Below are 27,919 nucleotides of genomic sequence, written 5' to 3'. Positions count from 1 at the left end.
TCCATCCTACAACGCTAGCACCAGTGCTAACATGTTTCTTCATCACTAGGCGTGTGGAAGTACAAGGTAGTGTAGATATGTAGTGCTCTGTTGGCCTGACAAGCAGAGATATACACACACAAGAGTTAGGTACTATTTGGACAGTTTTTGGAGAAAACTTGTGCAGAACAGTTATTTGCTCTTAAGAAAGAGATGGAAACTTGTGCCTATGCTGATGGTGTGTTTGTACTGCTTGGTGGCAGCAGCCCACAGGCTAAATAGCAAGTGTGTGCTGGCTGGCCTGTCTGAACCCAAGAAGTGACAAACCCCTACAGCTGTCCACCAACTGTGATGAGCACAGAATAGAGCTGAGGTATGTGTGTTGGGGGCAGTGAAGAAGGTTAGGAAGGGAAACTAAGGGGTTATTGGTCACAAACCTATAAGAAATAAGGCTGAGTTGTGTTTTGCTGGATGACTTGAAGATTTCAATGTAGATGTTGAAGAGTATCTGGAAGGTATGTATGGGCTTGAACAGACGTTTTGACTTCTTTGTGGGTTCTGGAATCCTATGCTTCGTGGTTAAAATACTTCAAGTTGAATAGAGTTTCTCAGTTTCTGTAGAGGAAACAGTAAGTTCTTTCAAAATGTGTGGAATCTTGGATCTCTTCATATAGTTTTAAAGGAGTTGAACCAGTTTGTGACAGTTGAAGTAGAAGTTAGAAAAGTTGCAATTGTAGCAGCCATGACTCTTCATGATTTGCACATCCTGTGTAAAAGAACATTTAGTAACATTTTTAAGTTGTTACAGGCAGGTTAGTTACAGCACCTTTATTTTCATACATCTTTGATTTTCAGGCTTTATTCCCAATATATTCTTATTCTCTCATCGCACAGGTAGCGAGCAATAATGGTTACGCTCTTCATGGAAGTATTATCTATGAGAGTGGGTTTTGAGTGTTGTTAAACCATCTAAGAGATTACATTGCGTTTTCCACTGATGGTGTTTCTTTGATTTCTAATGACAACATGCTTTTCCTTCAGTTTGATGATGTTGTCTCTTACTATGCTACCAAAAGGGGAAAACCCTCCTTATTTTTGAAGGACAGATGATCTTATCAGCACTGAGTTATTCCAGAAGCATAATCTGCCTTTAAATCCATGTATCTTTTTTTCCCTCTAAATAACTTTTGTGTAGAAAGGGCCTGAAACATCTCCATGTTGAAAAGTTAGTATTTGCTGTTGACAACATGCTCTCCTACCAAAGTAAGGAGGGCTTTCAGTTTTTCAGCTGCTTGTCACAGGTTCAGGAGAAGTGACTTTCATTCTAAAATGTAACTATCTCTTCATCATAGGCATCTACCATAGCAAGGCCACTCATTGCACCTTAAGGAAAGATAGAAATTTAGAAAGAGCAGCTTTAATACTTCTGTACTTGGAAGGTCAGATGTTAGTAGCCTACTCATTTTGTTTGGCAGTACGTGCTTCAACTGATATTTGTCTGGAACGACAGGGATGGTTGTGAATTGCTGATAGGCTGATTAGAAAGAGTGAAAGCACTCCATAACAGAACTGCATTTGTTCTTTTTTGTGTTTCATGGTGGACGATGTAGGTCTAAAAGTTTCTTAAAGGATGTTTTTTCGTATGTGTTTTCATTTATACAGAAGTGAAATTATTAAACCTTTTTTTCCTTCTTCCATCACTTATTAGGGGTTCTCAGTTTTTCTTCGTACTTGTCTGTTAAGAAAACAAACACCAGAAAGATATTCAAGATATTTCAGGCATTTCTGTTAATACTCATTTTAAAATGTTAATTCTTTAAGTTTAATTTCAAAAATTGCTAATGAAATAAAGATAATTCACTAAAATTTCCTCTACTTAGCCAAGAGCTAGGTAGAGGAAAACTTTTAAGCCTTTCAAAGCTTTGAAATTATTAAGATGTTATTAAGACATTGCCTTTCAATAAATCTCTGTGCACCGTAGATTCCTGAGATAGACTATAAAACTGTACCCTACAAAAAAAAACAGAATCAAGCAGGAGAAACTTAAACCAAAACAATAAAATGCTCAGCTTTGCTTCATCTGTGACAGAAAAGAAAAAGGATGTGAGTTGCTGCCTCTTTCCACTCTGCTTGGCATTCATCTTGATTAAATAGATGTTAAAGGCTCCACAAAGGATTCCCAGCACTAATCTATGTAGAGCCAATTGAAGTGTTAATGAATAGAAGTTATATATTAAATGATGTGTAAATTTGACTTGTACTGTGTGAGTTATAGAAGAAATGAAAAATAAAAGGCTTTGGTTTTGCCACTTTACATATGTTACCATTTTATACCTTATGACAATTGTTACATAACATTTCTATTCTGATTTGATAGCATTTTATACTGATCACTAATCTAAAAACTGCTATTATTGCTAAGCACAAGTATTTAAAAATTTTAAGGAAGGATTCTCCAGATTCGTTAACACTCCTGCCCACCCTCTTATTTGGATGTTAAAAACCTTATTCTATTTTTTTTCTTTCAGTTCGGTGCTTGCTTCTTTTATATTCTTAAGAACACTTCTAGAAACTGTGTCTGGTCTTCAGAATTGTAAATAAAAATTGCAGCTTCTATGTAATTTCTGGGATTCGGATTTATAAGGTTAGGTGTGGGTGTAGGTGGAATTTTAGGTGTATGGTGGGCAGAGGTTGTTTGCTTTTTTTTAATGAAATGAAAAGAATTTATCACACCCAAGAACCGAAGGTAGATGACTATGAGGTAAAAGCAGTCTTGTGACAGTAATGACTGAGTGAGCTTGAATATAGAAGGATACTATTTGATAACAACAAAATGTGTCTGCATCTTCATACCTTTTTCCAATTCAACAGCTCATTTGAAAGTGTGTTTTTTTTTTTTTTTTTTTTTTTTTGATCTCTCCTTTCTTGCTGCAGCAAATAGGAAGCTTCAGGCTAAACCTTTTCTTTTTAATTAAAAAAAAAAAAAAAAAAAAAAACTTGTAGTGTTTCTTTGTGTGCCTGCAACTGTTTATTTTTGGATTGAATCTTCCGTAGGCAGAGATGGGTTTCACTTAGAGCGGAAATGGAAAAGTAGGTGTTTTGTTTCTCTAACCCAAATGTCTTGAAGATTTCATTTCCTGAACTATTTCAGAAATACATTTGTTATTTCACGAGATAAAACAAAGATGTTATCATGTAGTCCAGACACAGAATTGTCAGAGCAGGGGGATGCACCACAGATCATGACCAGTAATTCTCATTTCTCCTATGTTCCTGAGACTGTTACATCCATGCATCGTTCACGCATCCCTAGCAACATGGCCACTCTGCTTTTCACTCCTTCCCTATGTAATCTCAGTCATTGCCTTCATTCCCAGGTGAAGTCTTTTACTTTTCATCTTTATCTATTTTAAAAATTGTTCTTCAACTTAAACAATATAAATTTATTAAATAAAATATAAATGACAGATCTGTGTTTATTCTTCCAAACTCCTTTTGAATTTCAGTGACTTCATATTAAAAAGTTGGAAAGAGAATGAGCTTCTGAAATACTTATTTACCTCCTGCCACTGCAATAGGAGCTTATCGTATGGACAGAAAATGCTTTTCTGCAATAAATCAAGTGTGTGTGTTAACTTAGTAATAATTCTCTTTTTAGACTTGTAACTGCTCAGCTGTTGTACAGAACAGTAGTACTTAGTGCTGCTTAAAGCAGAATTTTGAGATTCTTGTTGCATTCTCCCAAGTTTGGAGAATTAGCTATTATGTAGCAGCCTTTTGAAATAATACGTATCAGAGAAGCTCACTTGTCTCCAGAAGAAACAAGGGAGATGTGAGGAGCAGAATGAGGGATATATCCAGAAGGAGGTGGCTGGAGCGGGGTTTGGGGAACCAGGTGACACAGCCAAGGTTTTGTAGTGGAAGAAGCGGTCAGCCACAAAGCAACAGGATTCTTTTCTGTCAGGAGGTACTGAGCAGTGTTACTGCCTCTCAGTGAAGGCCTGAGATAAGAGGTAGTTTTGTTTGAAGAATGGGTGTTTCTGTATTACTACCAACAACTTCTGTCTCAGAAGACTTTAATCATTGATTTTCTATTGCAGAACTTATGGGATTTCTATTGCTAAAAGATGCCTAAAACTCTGGGGTTTAAGATGGATGTGTAACAGTCTAGAGTGTTAAGAGAGTAGTGGCCTGTGTATGTTCTGAGCAAGCAGTAGTGATCCTGCTCTAGACCGGGTTAGAATTGCCTGAATTTCCAGCAGGTTTGTTTATTTTTTCTTCAACAAAACCAGCTGTTAGTCATTGTGTATACACTGTGTATATATGCACATTCATATATGCCTCTTTTTTTTTTTTTAAGAGTAAAACAGGTTCACGGAAGATAAGAAATAGGAAAGAGTTAATCTTTCCCAGTTTCACTAAGATTAGATGTGAAGCACTGAGGAGAAGATCTGTTGCAAGTATGAAATTAGAGAAACAAACAACCTGGGTGGTGGGAGAAGATATAACTGGAAAGTAATATACTTGCATTAAAATATGGTACTGGTGTGTTAGTACAACTTTCCATGCACTCAGGCACTGTACCTGTCACGGGTAGGAGCTGAGATCTCTGGTTATGAGAAAGATGTCAGGAGGGAAAGTTCCTTTTTCTCAAATGATCCATGCCTTGAAGTGTAACAGTCACTGGGCTGAAGTGATTCTTTGGTATGTGATATTTGATAGATGGGAACTAAACAGAGCATCTTGTAGTAGGAGAATATAAAGTAGAATTCTTCTTAATACTGATTTGATCTGACTGTAGAGGAAACGCTGCTTGCTTGGATATGTTTAGTATCTTTGATGTTTGCATGTGTTTCATTTCAGCTCTATGTGGCCACTGAAGCCATCCTCATCGCATTGGTGGGGGCAACTCCTCCCTACCACTGGGATCTTGAAGAGCTCTCGGCTAATCGGAGCCATAGCAACCAGTCAGTGAGTGAGCAGAGAGCCTTTGGGGAATGGCTTCTGACTGCCAATGGCAGTGAGGTTCATAAGCATGTACACTTCAGCAGCAGCTTCACCTCAATAGCCTCTGAGGTAAGAATGAAATGTGTAACACTGCATCATGTGTGAGTAATAAATCTCATGAAGTGAGGTGTAAAGGGGGCTTCTGCTACAACATCTTTCTTCCTTATCAATGCATGTTTTGATTAGCAAATAAAACAGGTGCTATAGTTTGAGTAGAGAATGGGTAAGGTTTATTCATACGGTTACTGGCAACAAAGAACTAGCTTTGATTTGATATGTAGCTCGTGACCGTATGGTGGTTCTCAGAAATTTCTGACCTTTTCCATGTGAGAGTTGCATATTGAATGCTGTAGCATGGTTCCAGAACTATGCTGGAATTGTGTCGTTGTATTAATGTGTTCCAAATTCTATATGGAGACTGAGCTCTTTCGCCATTCTCTTAAGGTCAGATGTATGCATCCATCATACAGTTGGCAAGGCATGAAGGAAGTGCAGAGGAAGAGGCTTTTGCAGGTTTTTTGAAACTCCAGATACAGGGAGCAACATGGGTGTGGGGGAGTTGGATAGATTAAAATAAATGTCTCCATCATATCTCAAAACAAGCTTTATCTTTCATAAGTGTGGCCTCTGTGTTTTGCAGGTATCCTTTTTTGTGGTCTAGCCACAGTCCCTAGAGAAATGATTCTAGTTTCTGTACTGTGATATGTGCAATGCCTGCTCTTCGGGCCTTCAGAATCTTTTAATGTTGAATTATCCTATGCAGAGCCCTACTGGAGTGCATCCGTTATAAGACTCAACTAGAGCTATATAGTTAAGACAAGTATACTACCATTTGAAAATTCATGGTTATTGTCTATAGGCATTACTGCTGTTTGAGCTAGCCCTGTAAAATGCTCAAACTTATTAGTTACTAGTACAGTAATAAAAACTGCCAGTTTTGGAATAGAACCAAACAGTTGTGTACAACAGCCATTGATTCTTATTCCTGGTGACAAGAGAATGAATATTTATGCCTCCAAAAATTTAAAAGCCTAATGGATGGTGGGTTTTTTTAAGCAAAATTTAAAGATAATTGTCAGTAAGGTTTTAAAATCTTCTCTGTTTTTGGGGTTGTTACTTTTGTTTTTTTCCAAGAATCTTACTCTCTTAAACTTGACAAATTCAAGTATGTTTGTGGAGCCTAGTATTGTTTAAGACGTCATTTTTGAAAAAATTTGTTGCATGAAAGCATGCAACTTTAGTTGCATACGTGTCAAACATAGGTTAAGAACAAAATTTAATAGAAAGAATAAAAGATCTTTTTAAAAATTTACATCCCAAGCATTTTATTTTGAAGTTTCCAAACATAAGATCTACACTTTTTGGTAAAGGCCTGTGTTTATAAAATCCTGTTGCCTGTATCCCATTGTTAAAATATGCTTTGTTCAGAATAAGTGTGATGTGTATTTGGAAGATGCTATGTTGGTAATTACAAACATTTTGTGTATTTTTCAAAAACAGTCTGACTTTATCATTGGAGTATCTAATCAACATCCTATTTCATGGCCAATTTATAAGGAAGGGTTTTTTTCCTACATTAGAGGTGCATTTTCTTAAGCTTATCTTGTAGCATCACTTAATGATGCAGTTGCTGGCAATTTACTCTGAGAAACATTCTGATGTAATAATGTTCAATTTATGAGCGCTTCTGAATTTGTACAACATGCTTTATATACAAGAGAAAAGCCTTTGAGTCCTTTGAAAGGCTTCTAGCCATTGAAATAAACTCACAAGATAAATTCTACTTAACTATAAACAGATTTATCTCTTGACCTCTGAATAGTATATAAAATGTCCAGCATTGCTGAGTTGCAGTTTTGGTAGCCTTTTTTAACATTCATACCAAAAATTAGGGTGTGATTCATGTAGCTATTATAAAGTAAACTTACCATGCTGTTTCAAGATAAAATTAGTCTCATCATATGCTATTATTAAACAAATATATTTTTTCTGAGTTGTTTTTTAAATCTAGGGAGACTTCAAAAACTGATCTTTTTTGATCATGTTAGAAGTGAATTTTGTCCAAGTCTGATGCTTTATGAGCACATTATTCACCATATCGATAAATACCTCACCATTTAAGTGATGATTCAAATTGAAGCATATATGGGGTTAGGCAAGTTATTTTCATGATGCTTCTGAAGGATTTTGTTTTGTTAGCTCTCTAATCTTGGTCAGCTTTAATCAGATGGCTCTGTTCCTCATGGTGAGATAGTTTGTTACTGAGTTTTGAAATCATATGAGTTTTGCTGGAAAGGGTATCTAATGAGGTTTTGATGGGTGAAAAGAAGATTGAGGAGGAGATTACAGGATGTTATTGCAGGTAAGCTGATGATCATATCATTTTCCCTGCACAGCAAGAAATATCAGATATCACTGGAAAATAACAGCATTCTATGAGGAATCTATCCTTGAGTTCAGAATCAAAGGCTGTAGATGATCTAGAGGAACTGTGCAATTGAATAATACCCGCAGTGAGTCTGAAAGACAGAAGCTGTGTTTTGGTGGCTGTTATTTTATTGACCAAATTTAATGCTTAGGAGATTTAGGCAAAGTTTGATTTTTCTTTAAAGTAAGTCATGCCCTTCCAAGTATTAGCTGTTTGTGAACCTGTGGGACTTCAGTTAATGCTCCTTTTATTTCTCTATCCAGTGGTTTTTAATTGGCAACACATCATACAAAGTCAGTGCTGCCAGTTCTTTCTTCTTCAGTGGTGTGTTTGTTGGAGTAATCTCCTTTGGTCAGCTCTCAGATCGCTTCGGAAGGAAGAAAGTCTATCTCACAGGTAACCAATGCCACTTAAATAGTGTTGGTGTCTTGTCTCTGAAGATCAATAGCAAGAGTGCAATTTCTGTATGGAGTTTCATACATAATATCAGATGATTCACTGCTATTGTTGTTTTTCTTCCAGTATACTTGAGGAATATAAGTAAGGGCAGATAATATTTGTCTATTTAAATCAGCATATGAATGTCTGGGAGATGTTCTGGATTTAGGAATCATACCACAAGGTCTTGCACCTTAAAGTTGAGTCCGTTTGATGGTTTTCATGCCCAGGAGATTTTTGCAGACTAGAGTTAATGTTTCTACTAATTTATTGTCAATGTTTTTACATGTATGACTTGTTGTTTTTGCTCTTGTCTACGTGATTTTATTTTTATGTAGGTGTGAGCCTCAGGGTGTTTTAAAGTTGATAAACTTTGTTGATAACTTCAGAATTAAGATTTTCTAGAGCAAATAAAGGTGACCCTGTATGTAGTGCCAATGTACTGTGTACTATCCCATGACAGCATCTCTTTCGTAGTCTGCACAGGCTGCTATCCAAGAATGAGGGGAAACTATTCCATCACATTTAGTTTCTGATTTCTGTATGAGGATAAATATCAAACCATCTTAACTGAAGCCATGCAGTGGTTTTGAGGGTGTGAAAAGTTGTCTGCCATGAAATGAATACAGGGGTTTAGTAGTTTGAGTCATATACCAGCAACCACTCATTTTATGTTCCCACCTTTTATGGCATAGCCTTGGGACTTATATTTCTGCCCAAATCTGTGGTAAGTAGCAGTGTTTTATAGTTTAATGTGATTAGATAGGACAGATGTCACTGAGGATCAAGTAAAGACACTGAAGAATGTGTCTGTTTTTCTTCAGATACTCTTCTGAACTGAAACATTCTGCCTTGTGTTCCAGGTTTTGCCCTTGACATCCTGTTTGCCATTGCAAATGGATTCTCACCCTCATATGAATTCTTTGCCATCTCTCGCTTCTTGGTAGGGGTGATGAATGGTGGGATGTCACTAGTTGCCTTTGTTCTACTGAATGAGTGTGTGGGTACCGCCTATTGGGCATTAGCAGGTAAGTTTGAGTGACAGTGTTTTTATTGCCAGTATTCATAGATTTCTGTTTTACACACCACCTGAGACACACCAAAGCTAGCATAACATTTGTGAATTTAACTCTGCTCCCTGGAGCATGTGTGTGACCAGTCTTTGAGCCATACTTTGTTTAATATGAACCTTAGACAAGTATAGCAAATGACTTGGATGCCTTCAGATTTCTGCATCAGTCAAATTGACAAATGTACTTTAGTTGAAGCAAATTCACTGTGGATATTACATAGCTAAAATACCCATCGGTGGTTCATGATAGTTGAGCTCTATCCATCAGCATCTGGGACTCCGCAAAACAGAGTTTAGGTAGTGTTTGAATGTGAAATATCAGATTTTTCATTTCCTGACTGTTCTCAAGAAGAAATCAAAATTTTTTATATAATGTTAGAAGTATAGTGTGTTCCCCCCCCTCCATTTTTGCCACATCAAAGATTATGTGGCAACTTTGTTTATATGTTCAAAAGATTAAAAAATAGTCTCATGCAGTAATCAAACTTGGAATGATAGGCTATAGACATCCTTAACTGTCCTAGTTGGTAGTGTTGAAGCTGTCCTTCAGATAGGATGCATGTAAGTTGTGGGACTTGACATACTCAGTCTTTGAAAAGTGCCAGAGAAATGCTATCTTACAAATCATGAGAGCTACAAATATATGCTATATGTTCCTAATCTAATACCTGTTTTCCAATGGCATGTAGTATTTATTTTTACATAAAAAGGTGAAGTATGCCTATGTTTAGAATTAAAAGACCTAATAAAACACCTAGTTGTTTCTAGGGTTCTGTTGAATGAGGAGGATGGAGAAGCTATTTTTTTGGACTTGTCTTGAGCTTACAATTTGTCTTGCAATTAAAGGTGGTACTTCTGCCCCATACAAGTGATAGGTATTTTTTCTCTTACTGAGTGGATTTTTCTTAATGAAAAGTTAACTTGTGTCTGTTCTTATATATTGAGAGTTAGCAATATTGCTTGAAGGAGTGATTGTTTGTTTGTTTCCATCATATACTAGGATCCATTGGTGGCTTGTTCTTTGCTGTGGGAATTGCCCAGTATGCTTTATTAGGGTATTTCATTCGTTCCTGGAGGACTCTGGCTGTTGTGGTTAACCTGGAAGGAACAGTAGTCTTCCTCCTCTCTCTGTAAGTTATTTTTAAAATTAGACTTCTTCAAGAAAGATCTCAAAAATGAGAGAAAATACAACTAGGTCAAGGAGTTTTTCTAAGGTGATATGAAGTGGTGTAACTAAAATATTTCTTTTAAACCTCCACTGCATATTGTGTGCTTTCTTTAAATAGTAGTGCTGCATTATCTGAAAATGTATGTGCGTTATTACTGTAGAACAATCTGTAGCATAATATTTCTATTTTTCAACCAACGTATGCGATGCTCCAAACTGTGTAGTATACATCTGCAACAACAAACTACAGGTGCATATTGAATGATACAGAAGCATTTCTGTGATTATGTGATAACATGATGTTCCTTTAGTAACTGCTTTGTGTACTTGCACAGAAAGAACAGCACCAAATTTGCACATGCAATCTTAAAGGTGACATGCAAAAGGAAAAAATAGACAGCTTCCTTTGTTTTATTTTATTTTCCAAATTGAGTGTCTAGAAAAGAATAGGAAGAAAGCTTCTTTATTTTGGAGGGGGGGGTTGTGCTTGTGGGCTTTAGCACTGAAAACCATGTGATGTGTTTTTTCCCTTCTCATAGGTTTCCAGATAAAGCTTATTGAATGCAGAAACTCAATAATTGAGAGTAGAAATGAATTCTAATCAGTGTTTAAACTTAAGGCTTTTTGTCTTTCCAACGTCTATTTAATTTCAGAAACTAATTTTCTGAATAGTTATTTATTAAAAAGTCAACACGCCCTTCCAAAGAAAGCATCAAAGCTCTTATCTTCCAGGGAGATCTTAGAGCCTGTTTATTTGGTGAAGCAGGCTTGACATTTCAGAAATTTCAAAACATAAAACAGTGGTGTTTGGGGAGGGGGGGGAGAGGTTTAAGAAGGCCCCAAGCTCTCAGTTTGATATTTAAATTTTTTGAAGCGCTTTATGCTCAGGACTTCAAAGCTTTGTTCAGAGACCCATCTTACTGTAGGTAAGGATTTTTGTTTTCAAAATTCACACTGCCCTTCCCCATCTTTCCCCCCTTCCACACACATACCCCAATTACTTAAAAGTTACTTTGTGTAGAAAATGTTACTGGATTTTTTTTTTTTATCATGATGAAGAAAAGATGTTCCTTTCTAAAGTCTTTTCTTTCTGTAAAAGCACAGAATCACTTTTCTTTAAATTTAAAGGAAGAGTGCCACTTCTGGGCAGAGACAAAAATCTTAGCTTCTGTCAAAAGGCTTAAATTTAAGTTAGTTCTGGGGAATCTGTAAATAATAGAAGATGATTCGTGTTATAGGTAGTGTTGGAGGTATAGACTTATCAAGTGAACTTTGCACATGGGAACAAAAGCACAGCCTTTGTGCAGCTGCTGCTTGGCTGTCTACAGGAGGGAGATCAGGACAATATTGGAACTTGGGGGAGATAAAACAACTAACTGGTATTACAAAAGCATCCTGTGCTTAATTTTAGTAATGTGATGACACTTTAATTCTGAATTCTCCTAGGAGAGAGCTCTAATATTATAGTTTGTGCTATTATAATATCCATCAAAATAAATAAATGTATGTAAAAAAACTTAGATACCAAGAAATTAAAAGGCTTATGTTCCCCCTCTCTCTCTCCTTACAATATTTATTTTAGTAAATGAATTCTAAACCCTGAAGTGCTGTTTGAAAAATTCTGCTTTATAGAAACACATTTCAGCCTTATTTCCATAGGCAAGTCCAGCCTTGTAGAAGAGAAGGACCCTAAAGCTCTCTGCAGTGCATGCATGTGTGTGTTTCAGGTTCATTCCAGAGTCCCCCCGCTGGCTGTATTCACAAGGTCGGCTGAGTGAAGCAGAAGATGCCCTCTACCTCATTGCGAAGAGGAACCGCAAGCAGAAGTGCACTTTTTCATTAAAACTTCCAGCAGAGAGGAGCCCCAGAGAGGCTGGTAGCTTCTTGGATCTGTTCCGATACAAGATTCTCTTGGGACGCACTTTGATCATGATGTTCATCTGGTACTTGAAATACTTTGTAGGCCCAGCTGTGCTACTTTTGCTGCTTAAAGTCTTTGAGAAAGTATTGCTGAGAATCAACTCATCTTACATGTCATACTCGCAGCCTCAATCTTCTTTTTAGGAACACTGTGCATAAAAAGAGTCTTTGTTTTATAATAATTCATTAGGGCATTTCTATCCTGAAGACATTTTTACAATACAGTCCTGAGGTATTTTATCATTGCATTTCTGCCATGCTTTTCAATCTTCAAAATAGTTGAGAACTACCTCCTCTTCTCTGACCCTCAAAGGCTGCTGAGATTAGTCGTGCTGTCCTACTCTTTGGCCCAAGGTTATGAGTCAGTACTTTCAGTCACCTGGATTATTCATTCAATTGTGTATATAGGGAGCACCTTAGCAGGTGGATGGCCTACCTAATCTAATGTGTATGTACGTTTTTTTTTTTAAGAGAAAGTGCTACCAAGTGTTGCTGTAGTATGGAGGAAGACCACATGATGCTATCTAAACTCAGTATCAAAAATATAACTCCCCAAAAGCTTCCTTTTTGTTTTGTGTAGCTATGCTAAACTGGAGCTCTTTTGCTGCCACTTTAAAATAAGGCTAATGGTAACATGGTCTGTAATTCCACTGACAGTGCTGTTCATGTAGTTATTTTATAACACTTATATTTGGGAAAGAGGTCTTCATAAAGAAGAAAAAGTGGCATTATTTTGTCAGTGGACAACATAAAGCTATGTTTCGGTTATTGTTCCAAATGCTTAGTGCAAAATAGATGATTTCTTTTGTTCCTTTAAGAGTTTGAGTCACAAAAGAAATGAAAATTAGAGTTGGAGAATTAATAGAAACTAGACTACAGTATGTAAATTTAAGGAAGGCAGAAGTCATCTAACATTTGAAGAAGGGATTATGCATAGTTAGACAAGAATGGGCAAAAGTGAAACCCGGTAAAGGAAAAAGATTCAATTTCTCAAGACAAACCATCCACTCATGAACATATTATAACTTCATTTTGGTTTATGTACACATTTTGGTTTGTGTACACACATCTTAAGTGTAGTCTTAGGTTTAACTGAGTAAGAAGTCAAGAATTGGCTCTGCGTTGAGAAAAATGGTTTCTTTCCATAGAAAGCATTGAACACGAGTATAGAAACTCTTTTATCTTCTGAAATACTAAATACAATTTATAATGCGTTGTGCCAGACCAGTGCCTTGATTTGACAGGCAAAGCTGCTGCTTTGGTTTTACTTCTCTTTTTTCTTTCTGTCTTTTACAGGTTTGTGTGCAGCTTAGTTTACTATGGTCTTACTCTGAATGCAGGTGACTTAGGTGGAAGTATTTATGCCAATTTAGCCCTTTCGGGATTGATAGAAATCCCAGCCTATCCAGTCTGCATTTACTTGATTAACCAAAAATGGTAAGTACGTAATTTCGTTAACCCCTTCAAAGTGCGTTTTGTTTTGTTCTCATTTCTTCCCCTCAATCCCTCAAGATAAGTTTCCTGCATCTAGCTTATTTCCATTGTTTGGGGCTTCCTGCTTTAGTGCAACCAGTTCACTTCCCCAATTTCTTCTCTACATGTCCCCTGACCAGTTTTACATGCAGGAGAACACAATGGAAAGCAAATCAAAATTCTAGGAATTGTCAGCCACTACATGAAGCTGTCATAGTGCTGATTTAATTAAGAGAGGAGTAGAAGTTTGTTTAAGAATTACGTGAGAAAGGAAGTATATGTAAGATATGTAGGAGATGGAATTTGGCACTTTGCAACTGCTAATAACAAGACTATGTAAATTTAGAGCAATTGTTGCTCTGCAATCTGCAGATGTAATGTAGAGTAAAAATTTTAGGTAAGTGTGATCCTTTCTTACTCACCAGGTTTGGTCGAAAACGAACTTTGAGTGCATTTCTGTTCCTAGGAGGACTGGCTTGTCTTATTGTCATGTTTCTTCCTGAAAAGAAAGGTAAATGTTTCCTTTTGTTTCTAGAGTACTTGTTAAGAAGTTGTCTAAGAGTCTGAGTCCAACAGTCTAAGAGTTTGTTGGTTGGCTTATAACACACAAGTGTCTCCATTTTGAAGCCAGAGAAGCTAAGACATGGAAAGAATAAGCAGCCTTCCAAAGACCTTAAAGACAGCTGTTGAAAAGGTTTGGATCTGAGCTGTTGTCTTTGGATTCTGTCCTATAGTTTGATCAAATCAGTCACTCCTTTCAGTGTTTCTAAAGTAATATCAAAGAATCATGTTGCTTGGGATATCTCTCTTTAATCAAATGAACAGTGTCAATAGCACCCATGCAATTGTGTGTATATCTCTAGGTGAAAGCCCACTGACAGAAGATCTTAAGAACTGAATCTTTGGGCCAGTTTCCTTGTTTTCCTTGCTGCTCTGTAAGCTTCAAGTACGTAGTTATGTTTAGTAATGTGGCTACATCACTTAAGGGAGCTTTTTAGAAATCTTCTGAACCAAGGGGTCTTTAAGAAATATAAAATTAAATCTTTTTTCCCTAAAGACACATTAATGTTCATTTCTTGGTTTTAGATGTCTAAAATTAGAAAAACACAAATATGCACAGTGAACTTTTTTCTTTGAAAGCAAAGCACATAAATTAATCTCAACTTGTAATATTTGTACATGCTTAACACCTGTTATAAGGAGCAAAAATGCTTTAAACGTCTTTTGAAACCAGTATAATTCGAAAAGATTGAACATTTATGTGAGTAATGAGAGTATGCATAAGTTAATCTAGATGGTAATGATTATAATGGGTAAAACTTTTTTTACATGGGTACAACTCAAATTTCCTAAAATATTCTAGATGTTAGAGCCCAGATCCTCAGAGAATCATAATCAGTAAGGTTGGAAGGGACCTCTGGAGATCATCTAGTCCAACCTCTCTGCTCAAGCAGGGTCACCTAGAGCATGTTAGACAGGGTTGCATCCAGGCAGGCCTTGAAGATCTCCAGAGAAGGAGACTCCACAACCTCTCTGGGCAACCTGTTCCAGTGCTCTGTCACTGTCACAGGGAAGAAATTCCTCCTCACGTTCAGGCGGAACTTCCTGTACTTCAATTTCTGCCCATTGCCCCTTGTCCTGTCACATGGGACAACTGGAAAGAGTTTCTCCCCATCCCCTTGACACCCTCCCTTCAGGTACTTATACGCATTGATAATATCCTTCCTCAGTCTTCTCTTCCCAAGGCTAAAGAGGCCCAGCTCTCGCAGCTGTTCCTCATCGGGCAGATGCTCCAGCCCTCTGATCATCTTCGTAGCCCTGCAGTGGACTCTCCAGTAGCTTCATGCTTCTCTTGTAGTGGGGAGCCCAGAACTGGACATAGTACTTGAGATGAGGCCTCACCAGGGCTGAGTAGAGGGGATTTTCCTGTTAGACCTAGTGCCACTCACTGAATAGTTCTTGCATCTCAGTCCAAGCTCCCTTTGCAACACTTAACAATAAAGGGATTTTGAGAGGATCAAACTGCCTGACCCTGTGAAACCAGCTGTGTGTAGAACGGCCGAAGTCAGCCTGGAGTGAAGTGCATTAACAAAAGAAGCAGCTAGCAGGCTAGAAGCAAACACCTCTCTATCTACAAAGCATGGTTTATTGAAGTAGTAACAGATTATTTTGTAATCCTCTTGGATAGACAGCAAGCCTCTTTTCTGATTTATTTAGTGTAAGCTAATGAACATTAGCCATCCTGACAAAACTCTGAGCTGGATGAGATATTTGGTATGATTCTGTATGGCATCTTCCTATCCTTTGTTTTTCTTCCTGATTAATAATATTAGAAAACACACTGAATAGGACTTTGATCACTAGGAAAGTTGCTTGCTATTGAAAATATAACCATTAGTCTTCTCTTCAGTTTGTCAACAGAATTAGCTTAGTATTTTTCTAGCAGTAGTCTCAAAATGTTGGGTTTTAGTTTCAGCTTTTGGTAAGCTTATTTCTTACATTTCTAAAAATTGCTATAACAGAGTCTTACTGCAGGATTTTAACATATAAAAATTAAATGTCACTGTTACACTGAGATGAAAGAAAACAAAAGTCAATTTCTCTTTTCTATCTTGAATACTAGTTCAGTACTGTAGTCTTAGGAACTGTTCAATCATTTAATCCAGCCTTTTTTTTCGGATAATATTTAGTGGAATGCAAACAATTTTAAGCTAGTGACCAAGTCTGTCTATGCATCTGAAATAGACTTTTTCAGTTGCGTTTTGGTGTGTTTTGTGGAGAATTTTCCTCTTTGTACGAATTTGATTACATAGATAAAGAAAATACCTTCCTAGACACAGAATATGAATTGTGTTGGGAGACTTCTGCCATTGCTGTCTAAACGAAGCCTCTTTGGATTCTCTAGAGTTCTGAAAGTTGTCCTGAAGATACAGATCACCTCTGATAAATACTGTTTTCAATAGAAAAATGCTTGGTTGTCATAGCAAGCTCTTCAGTTGATTTGCCTTTACTCTGTGCAGTTGTGTGATTGAAATGATTACTGAGACAGTATGGTCTTTACAAGGGTCACGTTTTCTCTTTCAGACACAGGAGTGTTCGCAGTGGTGAATAGTCGCTCTCTGTCTTTGCTAGGGAAACTGACAATCAGTGCTGCGTTTAACATCGTTTACATCTACACGTCAGAACTTTATCCCACAGTGATCAGGTAATGCTAGTTAAGATCTTCATATTTCTGATTCCTTTATGGGATCACTTTTTACTTGTCTTTTTTTCTATTAACTATATATTTTCATTCGAGATTTTCACTTAAATAAAATGATTTCCTGTGGAACCTTATATTTTAAGCTTCTTCTGTTTTCTTCTCCTCACTTCTTACATCTCTCAAACTTAGAGTATGCTCTTCAGAATTCTATATAAAACAATAAAACAATATATTCTATGTAAAATAGTAGAATTTTTGTATGGTTGGTATGCTCACAGCCCTCTTCCCACTAATGAGGATAGCAATAGTGTTGTTAATGTTACTTTTTGATGAGTGACACCCCAACTTTCTAAATGCTTTATAAATTAGCATGAGTGTTTAATAAGGTTGTCTGATTTAACTAGCAACACTGAAGCTGACCAGTCAATAAGCTTTGTAAAAGTAACTTGATGCTTCATAGGCATATGTGAGCAATGGAGAAAGGATTCATTTGGTAGAGGCAGAACTGCTCCATGCTTGCAGTGACAGAGTAGACAAAAGCATCTATTATGCTGGTGCAGTTATTCCTAGATATTTTTCTCAGGTATGACAGCTTAAGGCCAGCCACCAATGAAGTACTATAGTGTACTATAGTGTTTTTAGGAGTGAGCAAATCTGCTGATTAATTTGACTTGGATAAGGGAATTAATCCTTGGTTTCAGAAAAGGGTGAGATGCTTTGATTTGAATCATGTTTTTTGTCTCTTTCTATATGTACATATGTTAGAATTCTGAATGTGCATGGGACTTTTGCTTCTCTTTAAGCACAGAGTATAGGTATTATTCATGTCTTGGGATACTTTCAATTGTCTTTCACTTCTTTTCTTTGCCAGTTAATGTGGTCAGTCATGACTGATATTTTTCTTATTGATAGAACTTTTTTAACATCCTAATTCCTCCTGTGCAAATGCCATTGATTAATGGTTGTTGTTTTCTTCTTCTTAGGAACGTTGGAATGGGTGCCTGTTCCATGTTTTCTCGAGTTGGTGGAATCATTGCTCCTTTTGTCCCTTCATTGGTTTGTCTGAACTTCTCACTGCTTTATTTATATTTTATTCTGCGGCTCTCATGTATCAGAGGCCTGCAGAGGTGGGAATATCTAGATAAATTATGTATTTAATCTAAGATCTATGACCTGACAGTGTTGTGATAGACCAAAGCATTGAGATGTAATCTATGTAATTAGACAAAATTCCCATCATTGAGTTCAGAAGATGCTTTAGCTCTATAAGAATTTTGGCACTTAGCCTTGGTACTTCAACATTGGTATTGTCATTCCAAGATACCAAGATAGTGATTGCAATTTTAAACCCGGAGTATAGCAAAAAACTTAAACAGTTAAAAGACTTGCTGCATCAGATGATAAAGCACAAAGGTTCGATAACTGATATTTCTGAGAAGAAAGGATCAGCTTCTGCTAATTTTACTGTCACTACACTTCATTGACTACCTGTGGATTATAATTATCAGCAAAGTATTATATTTTTGAATGAATGAAGATGCTGCTTTGGAGACCTGAGGTATCTTTTGAGCACAAACTTCACAGCAGCCTTTCAAGACAAAGAACCAAATATGAGGATGAGGCAAAACTGTAAAATTATTTCCTCTCTATATTTATAGGCAGGTGTGTATGCAGGTAAAATAAAGGGCTGGTTTCAGAATGCTTATGTAAACCAGGTGAGAATTCCTTTAATGTGACAGATTATCTGGAATAACTTTCTTCTGTGTCATATTCCATTTTATTACTGCAAGCAGAGGTCTAGCAAGAGAGTAGTCAAGCACATTGGGCCTTTTCATCTGTAGAATGAAAGGTGGGGTAGATAAGAGCACTTCCCAGGCTACTTCAGGCAAAGTAAAAGCTGGTATAGATCTCTCTGGAAGGCTTAATAGGCTACTTTTATGCAGCAGTCAGGAGTACATTACACTGTATTCTAGGGGGGATTTGGCACTGCGGGAGATAAGAATCTGATGTTAAAAAATTATCATTTATTTGAGGAAAAATCATTATTTCTGTTTTGGAATTTCTTTTAACCTTTTAAATGTATTTTCAATTACTTTTGTCAAGGGCCTTTGAAAAGGGTGGGAATAGAAAATGTAATTACTGGTATAAAAGATGTTGCTTTCACATTTGATCACAGCCCTTTTTTTTTTTTTTTTTTGAGTCAGAATTGCTTTTTGTTGTACAAAATGAGGTCTTCTGTTTTTTGAAACTTTTGGAAGTTAAATGCTTGGATTTCTGGAGTGAGCTAGCTTTATTGTGTTTTCTGAAAGTAAACATGCAAGTTTTGGACTTATATTGTAGATGGTTTTCTGTTTTTGCACGCACCTTTCCCCATTGTAGTTTTGCTTGTAACAGGACTTGAAAACAGGGGCAGGCATCTAAGGAGGAATATAAAAATTCTCAGAGATGATAGGAAGCCAAAGCTCAGTTGAAGCTAAAACTAGCAAGGAGCATAAATGTTAGCAATTAGAGATTGCAAGTATGCTAGCAGCCAAAGGAAACCTAGAGAAAATGTTGAGCCTGTTGCTGCATGGAATAGGCAACTTCTTTTTGGATGAGATGGCATTAGGTGAAATACTCAACACTTTTGCTTCAGTCTTCAGAGGCAGAGCCTAACTACAAACCTCCATGCGTATCAGCACAGTTCAGGAAGGGAAGGGCCAGGCAACAGTAGAGGATCAATAAGTTAAGGACTGCTTAGAGAAACTGAAAGTTATTCTAGTTCATGAAACTGGATAGGATCCCTCAACAGGGGCTGAAAGAACTGACTGTGATTGGGAGGCTACTGTCCATCAGTGTTGTTTAGGAAGGTCTCTGGTAACTGTAAAAAAGCTAATGCTATAGGTATCTTTAAGAAAGGTCAGAATGTAGATCCAGGGAGTTACAGGCTGATCAGCTCAAACTGGTTCTTAGAAAGATCATAGGAGATGACTATGATCATTTACAAGCATGAGAAGGCCAAGAAGGTAATCAGGAACAGTCAGCATGGATTTACCAAGGACAATTCATGCTCAACCAGCTTGATAGCCAGCCATTTCATCACAGAAGGCAATGTGGATTAAAGCGGAGAGCAAGCGTTTTTAGGGCATTAGATGCTGTATCTTACAGCATTCTTGTTTGGAAGCTGATGAAATGTGGGCTGGATGAAAGGAGTAGTAGATGAGTGTGAACATTGCATGCATCACCAGATTGAAGAGTAGTAACAGTCTCAGTGTTTGTTTGGTGGCTCTTAACAAGTGGATGATGAGACAGAATGCATGCTCTGCATATTTGCAAGTGATACAAAATAAGGGAAAGTGATTGACACACTGAATAGTTGAGGTTGAGTAGTGAGGGGCCCTCTGTGCTAACAGAAACCCCCATGAAAGTGAACAAGGAGAAGTATAAATTTCTACTTCTATATTTCCCGCAGTCAGTGTAGACTGGGAACCAACTGGTGAGTAGCAGCCCTGCTGGAATGAGCCTGGGCAGGGGAGGGCTACGATGGATGACAAGTCAAATGTGAGCCAGCAATGTCCTCTGATTGCAAATAGGCAAACTTTGCACTGAGGTACATCAGGAGGTACATGGCCCACAGATTAAGTTCCCTCACAGTTGTATTGGGATGTGGAAAGACTGGGAAGGGTCTAGAAGAGGACAGCCAACGTGGTTGTGGACCTGGAGCACACGACTTAAGAGGAGAGCTTGGGCAAGCTGTGCTCACTTGGTCTGAGATGAACTCTTCTTGAGCAGCAGAAAAGTGGTTCTGCAAGGATTAGTGGCCTCAAGTTGTGGCTAGGGGGTTACAGATTGGAAATTTGGAAGATCTCCTTCTACCTCATCTGCCAGGAAGCTTAGTGCAGTCCTGGAACAGTTTGCTTGGATAAGGGCATCTCCATCCTTGGAGTTCTTAAGTATTTGCATAAAGAAGCTATAGTTGACCCGTCTAGTGTTGTCTTTAGGCCTGCTCTGAGCAGGAGGTTGGCCTAGATGACCTCCAGAGATCCCTTCCAACCAGCATGGCTGTGATTGTGTCCTCTCTCCCTTTTGTACAGACGAAGTGATGTTGTGTGTGTTTTTTTTTTTCTTTAAAAAGTTTTGTCAGCAAGAATTGAGGGTATAAATTTATCAGAAACTTCTTTTAAAATCCATCTCAATCTATGCAACTCCAAAAGTATCAGTAAGATCAAATTGATAAAATTAGTAAGAAAGAGTAAAATAAGTAGTAAGTTTATATTATAAGATGAACACAAAGGTTTCAAAAATGTAACAATTTATTACATTCCTGAATTTTTTTTTCATTGCAGTTGCCTGATATAATGGTAATAAAAGTTAGATACTTGAATATGCACTATGAACTGCAAGAAACCAACCTCTGTTTAACTATCTCTGCTCTTGTTTCCAGAAGTCCGTACAGTGGTCTCTGCCATACATTGTGTTTGGAGTGACTGGCCTTTTGTCTGGGCTCTTAAGTTTATTGCTGCCAGAGACATTAAACAGCCCTTTGTTAGAAACGATTTCAGATCTGCAGGTATGCTCGTACTGGAGACTTGGTGGTGAAGCCATGTCATTGCAAGCACTGGATGGTTCACAGGTATATTCATTTTCTCCCTTGTACTTCTCTGATGTGTTATTTCAACTGTCAGCTTGTATATGCCACTAACTCAATTAGATTAGGACAGTGATTCTTACCCTATGGATAATAGACCCCAAGGAGATGCAGAAGATAGTTTAAAAATCTTGCCATCACATCTTGAAATGTTGTCTGGAAATGCAAGCTGAAACATAGCTCAGTCAGTTCATCCCTTCAAGGCCAAAAGTTAACAGTCTTTTTTTCCTTTGGAATAAAGGACACAGTAATATGTGTGCGTCTCTCATCTCTAAGCTGCATTGCTGCAGCATGCTTCATGCAAAGCTGACCACTCAAGTTTCTGAGAAGTCTTAAATGTTTAAAAAAGACAGTCCTATTTGTGAAGGACTGTTGTTAAAAGCAACATGCTGTATTTCTACTCAGATCTGCACTGGCTTTTCTATAGCAGCAGTTTTAGGTCTATCCTGGAGAGTCTTTAAATGGTTTGGAGCTGGATTAATCTCTGAGATTGGTCCCACTACTAATTCTGGGAAATAAGTTTAGTTGAAAATGCTGGATCTATAAAACCCCCAAGCATAAGCATAAAGAAATATGGAAATAAGATGTTTTTCAGTGAGGTCTATTTGAGCATTGTTCTCACATGACTTTATACATCTTTTTTTTTTTAACTCCTGGACACTGTAGTGTGTACCTTCTTCCAGTTCTGTGGATTTTTTTCATTATTGTTTTGTGAATGGAGTGGGAATAGAAAAAGTAGTCATAAAGTTGGTAGTGGATGTTTAAATTTAGGTAAGGGGCTTACTGTTAAATCCTAGTTTCTAAATTCTAAATATCAAAGGATTGATAAAGATTAAGTGGTCAGAACACTTGAAGGGAGAATCTTACTGAATCAAGTATTGCCTGTCCCATTAGACTGGGATGAGGCAGGATCTCTCTAATAACTTTCACTTTAGCTTCTTAGGAAGCAGTCTGAGATTCACAGATAGTCATAGATTTATTTTCACAGAAATCAGAAGCAGAGTAAAACTTATTTCTAGAATCAGAGCAGTTGCTTCCTTTCAAAGGCGTTTACCAAATCTGGCTGTAATAATTCTTGACAGGACAGCATAGTTTAGTGACAAAAGTTCCTGTGAAAGCTTGAAAGAGGCAGCCCTGTAACCATTAATTTTGTACTTTACATGCACATTTTATAAATACCTTTAACCATATTGGATAATGTGCTATGGCACCATGTTCTTGGTGGCTTCAAAAATCCATCATATACATTTACATCAAGTTTATACCAGCTGTTATTTCCATGATTACATCATTATTACAACTTAATCTTGCAGAGGGCTTACTAACCAGAAACAATTCTAGCGAATGGCGCAGATGTTTTAACTGGGAGAGGGGGGAAAAAAATCACATTTTATTTTCCTTTTTAATCAAATAAGGTCAGTACAGGCCTTTGGGGTAACCAGTATTGTCTGCCTATCAGTATTCACACAACTCGGTTCACTTATGTCAAGGAATCTTCCCAAGTTCAAAACTTCCCTGCTTGAATTTCTGCAGACTTTTAAAAAATCCCAACCTCAACAAGATCCACAAAAGAAACAAGAAACTGAGAATGCTGTTCGTGAGCACTTTCCCCCAGATGGATTCCAATGATTGAATCCAAATGAAACAAAAAGAGCTAGTTTTGTGCCTGGAGTGATATTGTAACTTCAGTGAAGTTACATCTGGAATGTCAGTGATACATTAGAGACTTATTTTAAAGCTACCAGCAAAGAAAGCATTGAGAAAATGGAAAGCTGTTAAACATTAACCCTATTTGACAAGGCCATGGAGATGTCTTGTGGAGCTGCCATAAGTAAGTTGTAGAATTTATTTGGCAGAGCCTGAATTCCCCCTGTGGAATCCATTGTCCTTTTGTACCACCTTCAGGATAACATACATTCTGGTTGCCCAGAATGGGTGTTCTGTCCCTGTTAACATATATGAATGTGATGTTCGAATTAGACCGCATCCAGCAAACCTGACTTTCCTCAAATAATTTTAGGAATCCAGAAAAAAGTGTAACATGATTCCCTTTGAGCACCAAGAACTGTCAGAAGACATAAATTGTTTTAAATTCCTTTACAGTTAACACGTTGTAGCAAAACTCCTCTGAAGACAGATCTAAAGCTACAGATTTTGCTTCCCTAGTTCTATCAGTCAGGAATATGACTTCTATTTTTTTTTTTTTTTCCTTCCCTCACTCTGCCTGCCTAGTTACACATGAGGAAGATGTCTTAAGGTGGATGCAAGCATACTAGAAAAAAAATCCTAAAACTAGATGCAGTTTAGATCACCAAGATAACCTTACCTTGAATAGCTATTATTAGTCAATGGAAGAATACTGCAGTGGCCAAAAATCTTTCAGCTGCAAGAGCTGGTCTTTCATTATGTATATTGTATGTTGTCAAAAGAACTCATATTACCAAATATGCCTGTAATGGGAAGTTAGCTGTCTGTACATATGAACTGGTAATGTTGTTTTCCCCTTTCTATAACACCTATAGCTAGTATTGCAGGGGAATCTTTTTAAATTAAATTTCTCCATGCTACTTGTCGAGAGGTAATGGAAAAGCTTTTACCTAATCAAGTAATCTGTGTTCAGCACATCAGTTTCCGGTAGATCATAGGAACCTCAGACTTAAATTGTCAGAAAGCTGAGTAAACTACCACCTCAGAACTATCCTAGCCAGTTTCTCTCCTGCGTATATTTTCCCCTAGTGTACTGATGAAGGGAGCAGAGAGAGTCCATCCAGTAGAAGGCAATCTCTTTTCAAGCGATTTTGAAGAGCTAAGGACACACAAAACTGAGATTGACATAAATCTTTTTTAAACAAAGCTTTATTTTGTGATTTGACATTTTTTGTTTTATTTTCAGCATTCCAGCAGAAGTATGCTTCATTCATGCATATTGTTTTGAAATTCATTCGGTGGCTTCTCTGTTAACCAATGACTTCATTTTTCTTTCTAGTCTGGAGACAAGGATAGTTCTGCAGGCAGTGGAAGTGAAGATGAGGAGTTTTATGATGCTGATGAAGAAACTCATATGATCAAGTAATGAAAAGAAGAATTGCTGATTTACTTTATGCCTTTTCTTACTTGTCCAGTCAGTCCAGCTCTAAAACAAGAGAGTACTGGGGACCACCTGTCAGGGGACATAATTGGACAAGTGCCTGTGTTTTTCCTGCAGTGGGAAAGGGCTTTGAGTACTGTTCAGGTTCATTACACCACTGATGGTCTTCATGTGTGACAACCATTCACATTCTTGTGGTTCAAAATGACCAATACACTATGTTTGAAGTCAGGTGAGATGGCAAGTGAGGGATAGTGTATTTCTGAAACCTAGGAAAATATTCACCATCTGGATAGGTCATCAATGCACGTGCCTGCATTTTCTTTTCAAGGTGATTTGTTTTGAGTTGGCATAAAGAGATAAACATTCACTTTTTTTTGCCCTGGTATAATGGAAGTGGTCACGATGTGCTGTGCACTACTCCAGTGGGAACAAATTCTTGAAATTGAGTGTTAAAGTGGCTTCAGTGTGTTGGATAGGGGAGGGGCAAACCGTGAACGTTTGCTATCTCCTTTTAAACTTGGACAGTGTGCCTAGAGTTACAGGGTGCAACTGGTTAATCATGAGCTGTGTGCAAACTTAATGCTAGTAGGAGGGGCTACTGGAAAGACCAGCCGTAAAATCTGCAGACATATGGAGCGCTGCTGTTTGTTTTTTTTTTTTTCCCCTTCCTTTCATCCCTTAAGCATTTCTTTTTTTTAGCTGTTTTTGTGCAGGTTTGCTGTTTGTTCCCGCATCACAGAATTGCTGTTGCATAGTTTTGCTTACTTTAACCTTGCCCTTGCTTTGCCAAGAATGTTTAAGCACAGCAACTTCTATCTTTGCAGTATAGTAAAACTCTTAGAGGAAAGCGTTTTGTAAGAGGAACACAAGTGAGGTATTTATCACATCCTATGTAATGAGATGTGCGTTAGAATATGTACCTCATTTCTGTGGACCAGCTGTGTCTATTTCTGGAAGAAACTTGACTCTGAAGTGATACAAAGAACTGTAGGTTGCTGCTATGTTTTAGGGGTTGTTGCAGGATGCTGCTACTATTTATTTTAAGTTGTTGTGTGTAGATAGATTCTTAGAAAACTTTGAGCCAGCACTTACTCAGTTACTTGAGAGAACTCCATTCTCCTGTTCACACTGAACTACTTAAATGTTTCATTAGAGGGATGTGGAATCTCGAAATATGTAACACGAGCATATGAAATGTTGCCAACTGTGAAGAGGAGGCCTTTTTATAAGGATTAAGTTTACTTGATCAGTCATATTCATCCTTTAATCTATGCTATTTATTAGGTTTGGTTTCCATAAAATGCTTATAGTTTTTATACTTGGAGTTCCCAGTAAAGTGATACAAAGTGTTTGCAAATACATTGTCAGAGTTGCTAGATGTTTTTGTGCATATTAGCTTAAAACTGGATTTAATTTGGGGGGGGGGAAGCTACATCTGCTTAAATTATCCCGCTTAAATAGGGAAGCTCATTTACTCTGAAAGGAAATGAGAGTAATCAGTATCTGAAGGTTACAGGAAGCCACTTGAACTTCATTCACTTGGAACCTGCAACATTGAGTGAAGTGTAACTACCCTGGTAGTGCAGAGAGTACTCCTGCCTGACTGAGCTTGATCCAGGCATTGGTTGTGAGTGAAGTAGGGAACTTCACTCCCTGTAGACAATGCATCAGTTCAATGATGGTGACTTCCATTTCGTTACTGTTACAGGAGTTTTCAGAAGAACTCCAGCCTGCAGTTGTCACTTTTTTTTTTCCAGTTGCATAGCTCTTGTGGATATGGCAGGACACTTTTAGACCCTGCAGGATATTCTTTCCACCGTATTTGGCGCTCTTGTATGTAAGAAAATTCCTACAACTAAAGTACCTGGAAATATTTGGAAAGTTTGATTCTATTTGAAGGATTTTTCTGTGTGGCTTTATTTAGTTTTGCATTCACATTTCAAATTATGGGCAGCTAGAAAAGTAACATCTAATTTCTTTTGTTGTTGATGGTTTTTAATATATGAAACCTGCTCGCTTAGAAGCAAACAGTAGTAACTTACAAGTATCAGCATGCTGTCATGAGCTCAAGTTTCTTAGGGCATTACAGCCTCTATCCGACTTTGGACAGTAGATAGTGAGCTTTCCTAGCTCCACAGTTTTATTGTCATTCATGATACTGGCAACCCTGGTCATGCCAAGACATATTTCAATGTAGTTTTCATTACAACAGTAGGCTATTGTAGTAGATCAGGAGGTCGGATCATTTTGCAGGACCTGAGTTGGATTTTGTGACAGTTCTCAATTTAGAGTGAAACTCACTTCTCCACTCATGCACTTTTATATTATGAATTATATATATGAAATTGCAATAGCAAGTGTGAAGAAAACATCTAATTTTTTTCCATAAAAGTTACTGCACTTTTTTTAACCTTTGTTTAAATGTGCCATGTTTTCACTATGGCAGTTTAGAGGGCAACTTGCAGCTTTTTTGTGTCAACCATAGGGATTCTTTAATGTTAGTTTTTCTGGCCAGTTAACTCAGCTGTTTTGTAGGAGAGAATCTCTCCTAGAGGAACTTGGTAATGTAGCATTAGGATTCTTAAAACTACTTGCCCCCCCCCCACTTTGTGCTCTGAAGTCCAAATGCCTTATTTGTATTTTATTTTCTGAAGTTTCTGTTAAAACTGGCCTTCTCGTACAGAAACCTACAGAATCTCTTTTTCCTTACCCATGGAGTATAAGGCTTTATAATATGAGGTACTTGTACCTTATGTAGCACTCGCTGAGGAGATATGCTTCAAAGTGTTTTGTAGCACATGTGGTCAGCATATCCTGCATCTAGGTGGAGCATTATTGTTAAGCAGAAGTTTTTCAGCTGGACAGTGCCTGCTATTGTAGGTGTCTCAACCATGTTACTTGAAAGCCTGAGTCAGAGGGCCAGAGAACTCCTGACTTTCAAGTTACATGTGAGCGGTCTATATAGGCCCAGTTAATAATTCTCAGTGTTTGGACAGCAAGTCTGTACTGAGGAGTTACTGGACTGCTGAGGCTGGTGCAGCACTAGATATATCACTGTGTATGGCATACTCTAATACTAAGACTCTAAGAGACCCAGTATCCTTGCTATAGTTGAGTGAGGTGTGACTGCAGTATCCTATGCTTGTTGCTAGGGTAGTTTTGAATACTAAGCAACCTGTTCTGTTGAGTGGTTCTAGTGTTGTGCAGGCACCAGGATACCTCCAAAGCAGTAACTCCTTCCCAGGATTCCTTTTGGTTTTGCAGCAGTTGTCCCTTTTCAGCCAATTTATTTAATGGTATTGTGCTGGAGATTAAACTTCTGCGTAGTCCTGATTAGTCAGCTCTTACCATAGTCTCTGGTGAGGCATGTTTGGGATTCTGTTAACAGAGGAGCTCCTGAGTGTTATGTGAATACAGGGAGGAGTGATGGGTAGTGACAAGTTACGTGAGACAATGTGGAGGAGAATTAGCCAAAGGGAATGAAAAGAATAGTGAATTCAAAGAAGTGCTTTAT

The 27,919-nt window shown here is 37.6% G+C and overlaps 1 protein-coding gene across 1 annotated transcript in view; it reads left to right on the top strand.

Annotated features, from left to right (window-relative positions):
- SLC22A15 (solute carrier family 22 member 15) overlaps window positions 1-24,387 on the top strand; it is a 34,872-nt gene extending 10,485 nt beyond the window's left edge. The window contains exons 2-12 of the mRNA XM_062571803.1: window positions 4,843-5,055; window positions 7,678-7,810; window positions 8,716-8,880; window positions 9,925-10,054; window positions 11,820-12,035; window positions 13,309-13,449; window positions 13,911-13,996; window positions 16,570-16,690; window positions 17,671-17,743; window positions 21,111-21,299; window positions 24,301-24,387. Coding sequence (XP_062427787.1) covers window positions 4,843-5,055; window positions 7,678-7,810; window positions 8,716-8,880; window positions 9,925-10,054; window positions 11,820-12,035; window positions 13,309-13,449; window positions 13,911-13,996; window positions 16,570-16,690; window positions 17,671-17,743; window positions 21,111-21,299; window positions 24,301-24,387 — 1,554 coding nt within the window. The remainder of the gene's footprint in view (window positions 1-4,842; window positions 5,056-7,677; window positions 7,811-8,715; window positions 8,881-9,924; window positions 10,055-11,819; window positions 12,036-13,308; window positions 13,450-13,910; window positions 13,997-16,569; window positions 16,691-17,670; window positions 17,744-21,110; window positions 21,300-24,300) is intronic.
- The last annotated feature ends 3,532 nt before the right edge of the window (window positions 24,388-27,919 follow it).

This window comes from Rhea pennata, chromosome 1, assembly GCF_028389875.1.
Source record: "Rhea pennata isolate bPtePen1 chromosome 1, bPtePen1.pri, whole genome shotgun sequence".
Taxonomy (NCBI): Eukaryota; Metazoa; Chordata; class Aves; order Rheiformes; family Rheidae; genus Rhea; species Rhea pennata.
Note: the sequence above shows the minus strand (reverse complement) of the source record. Positions and strands in the feature narration are given on the sequence as shown.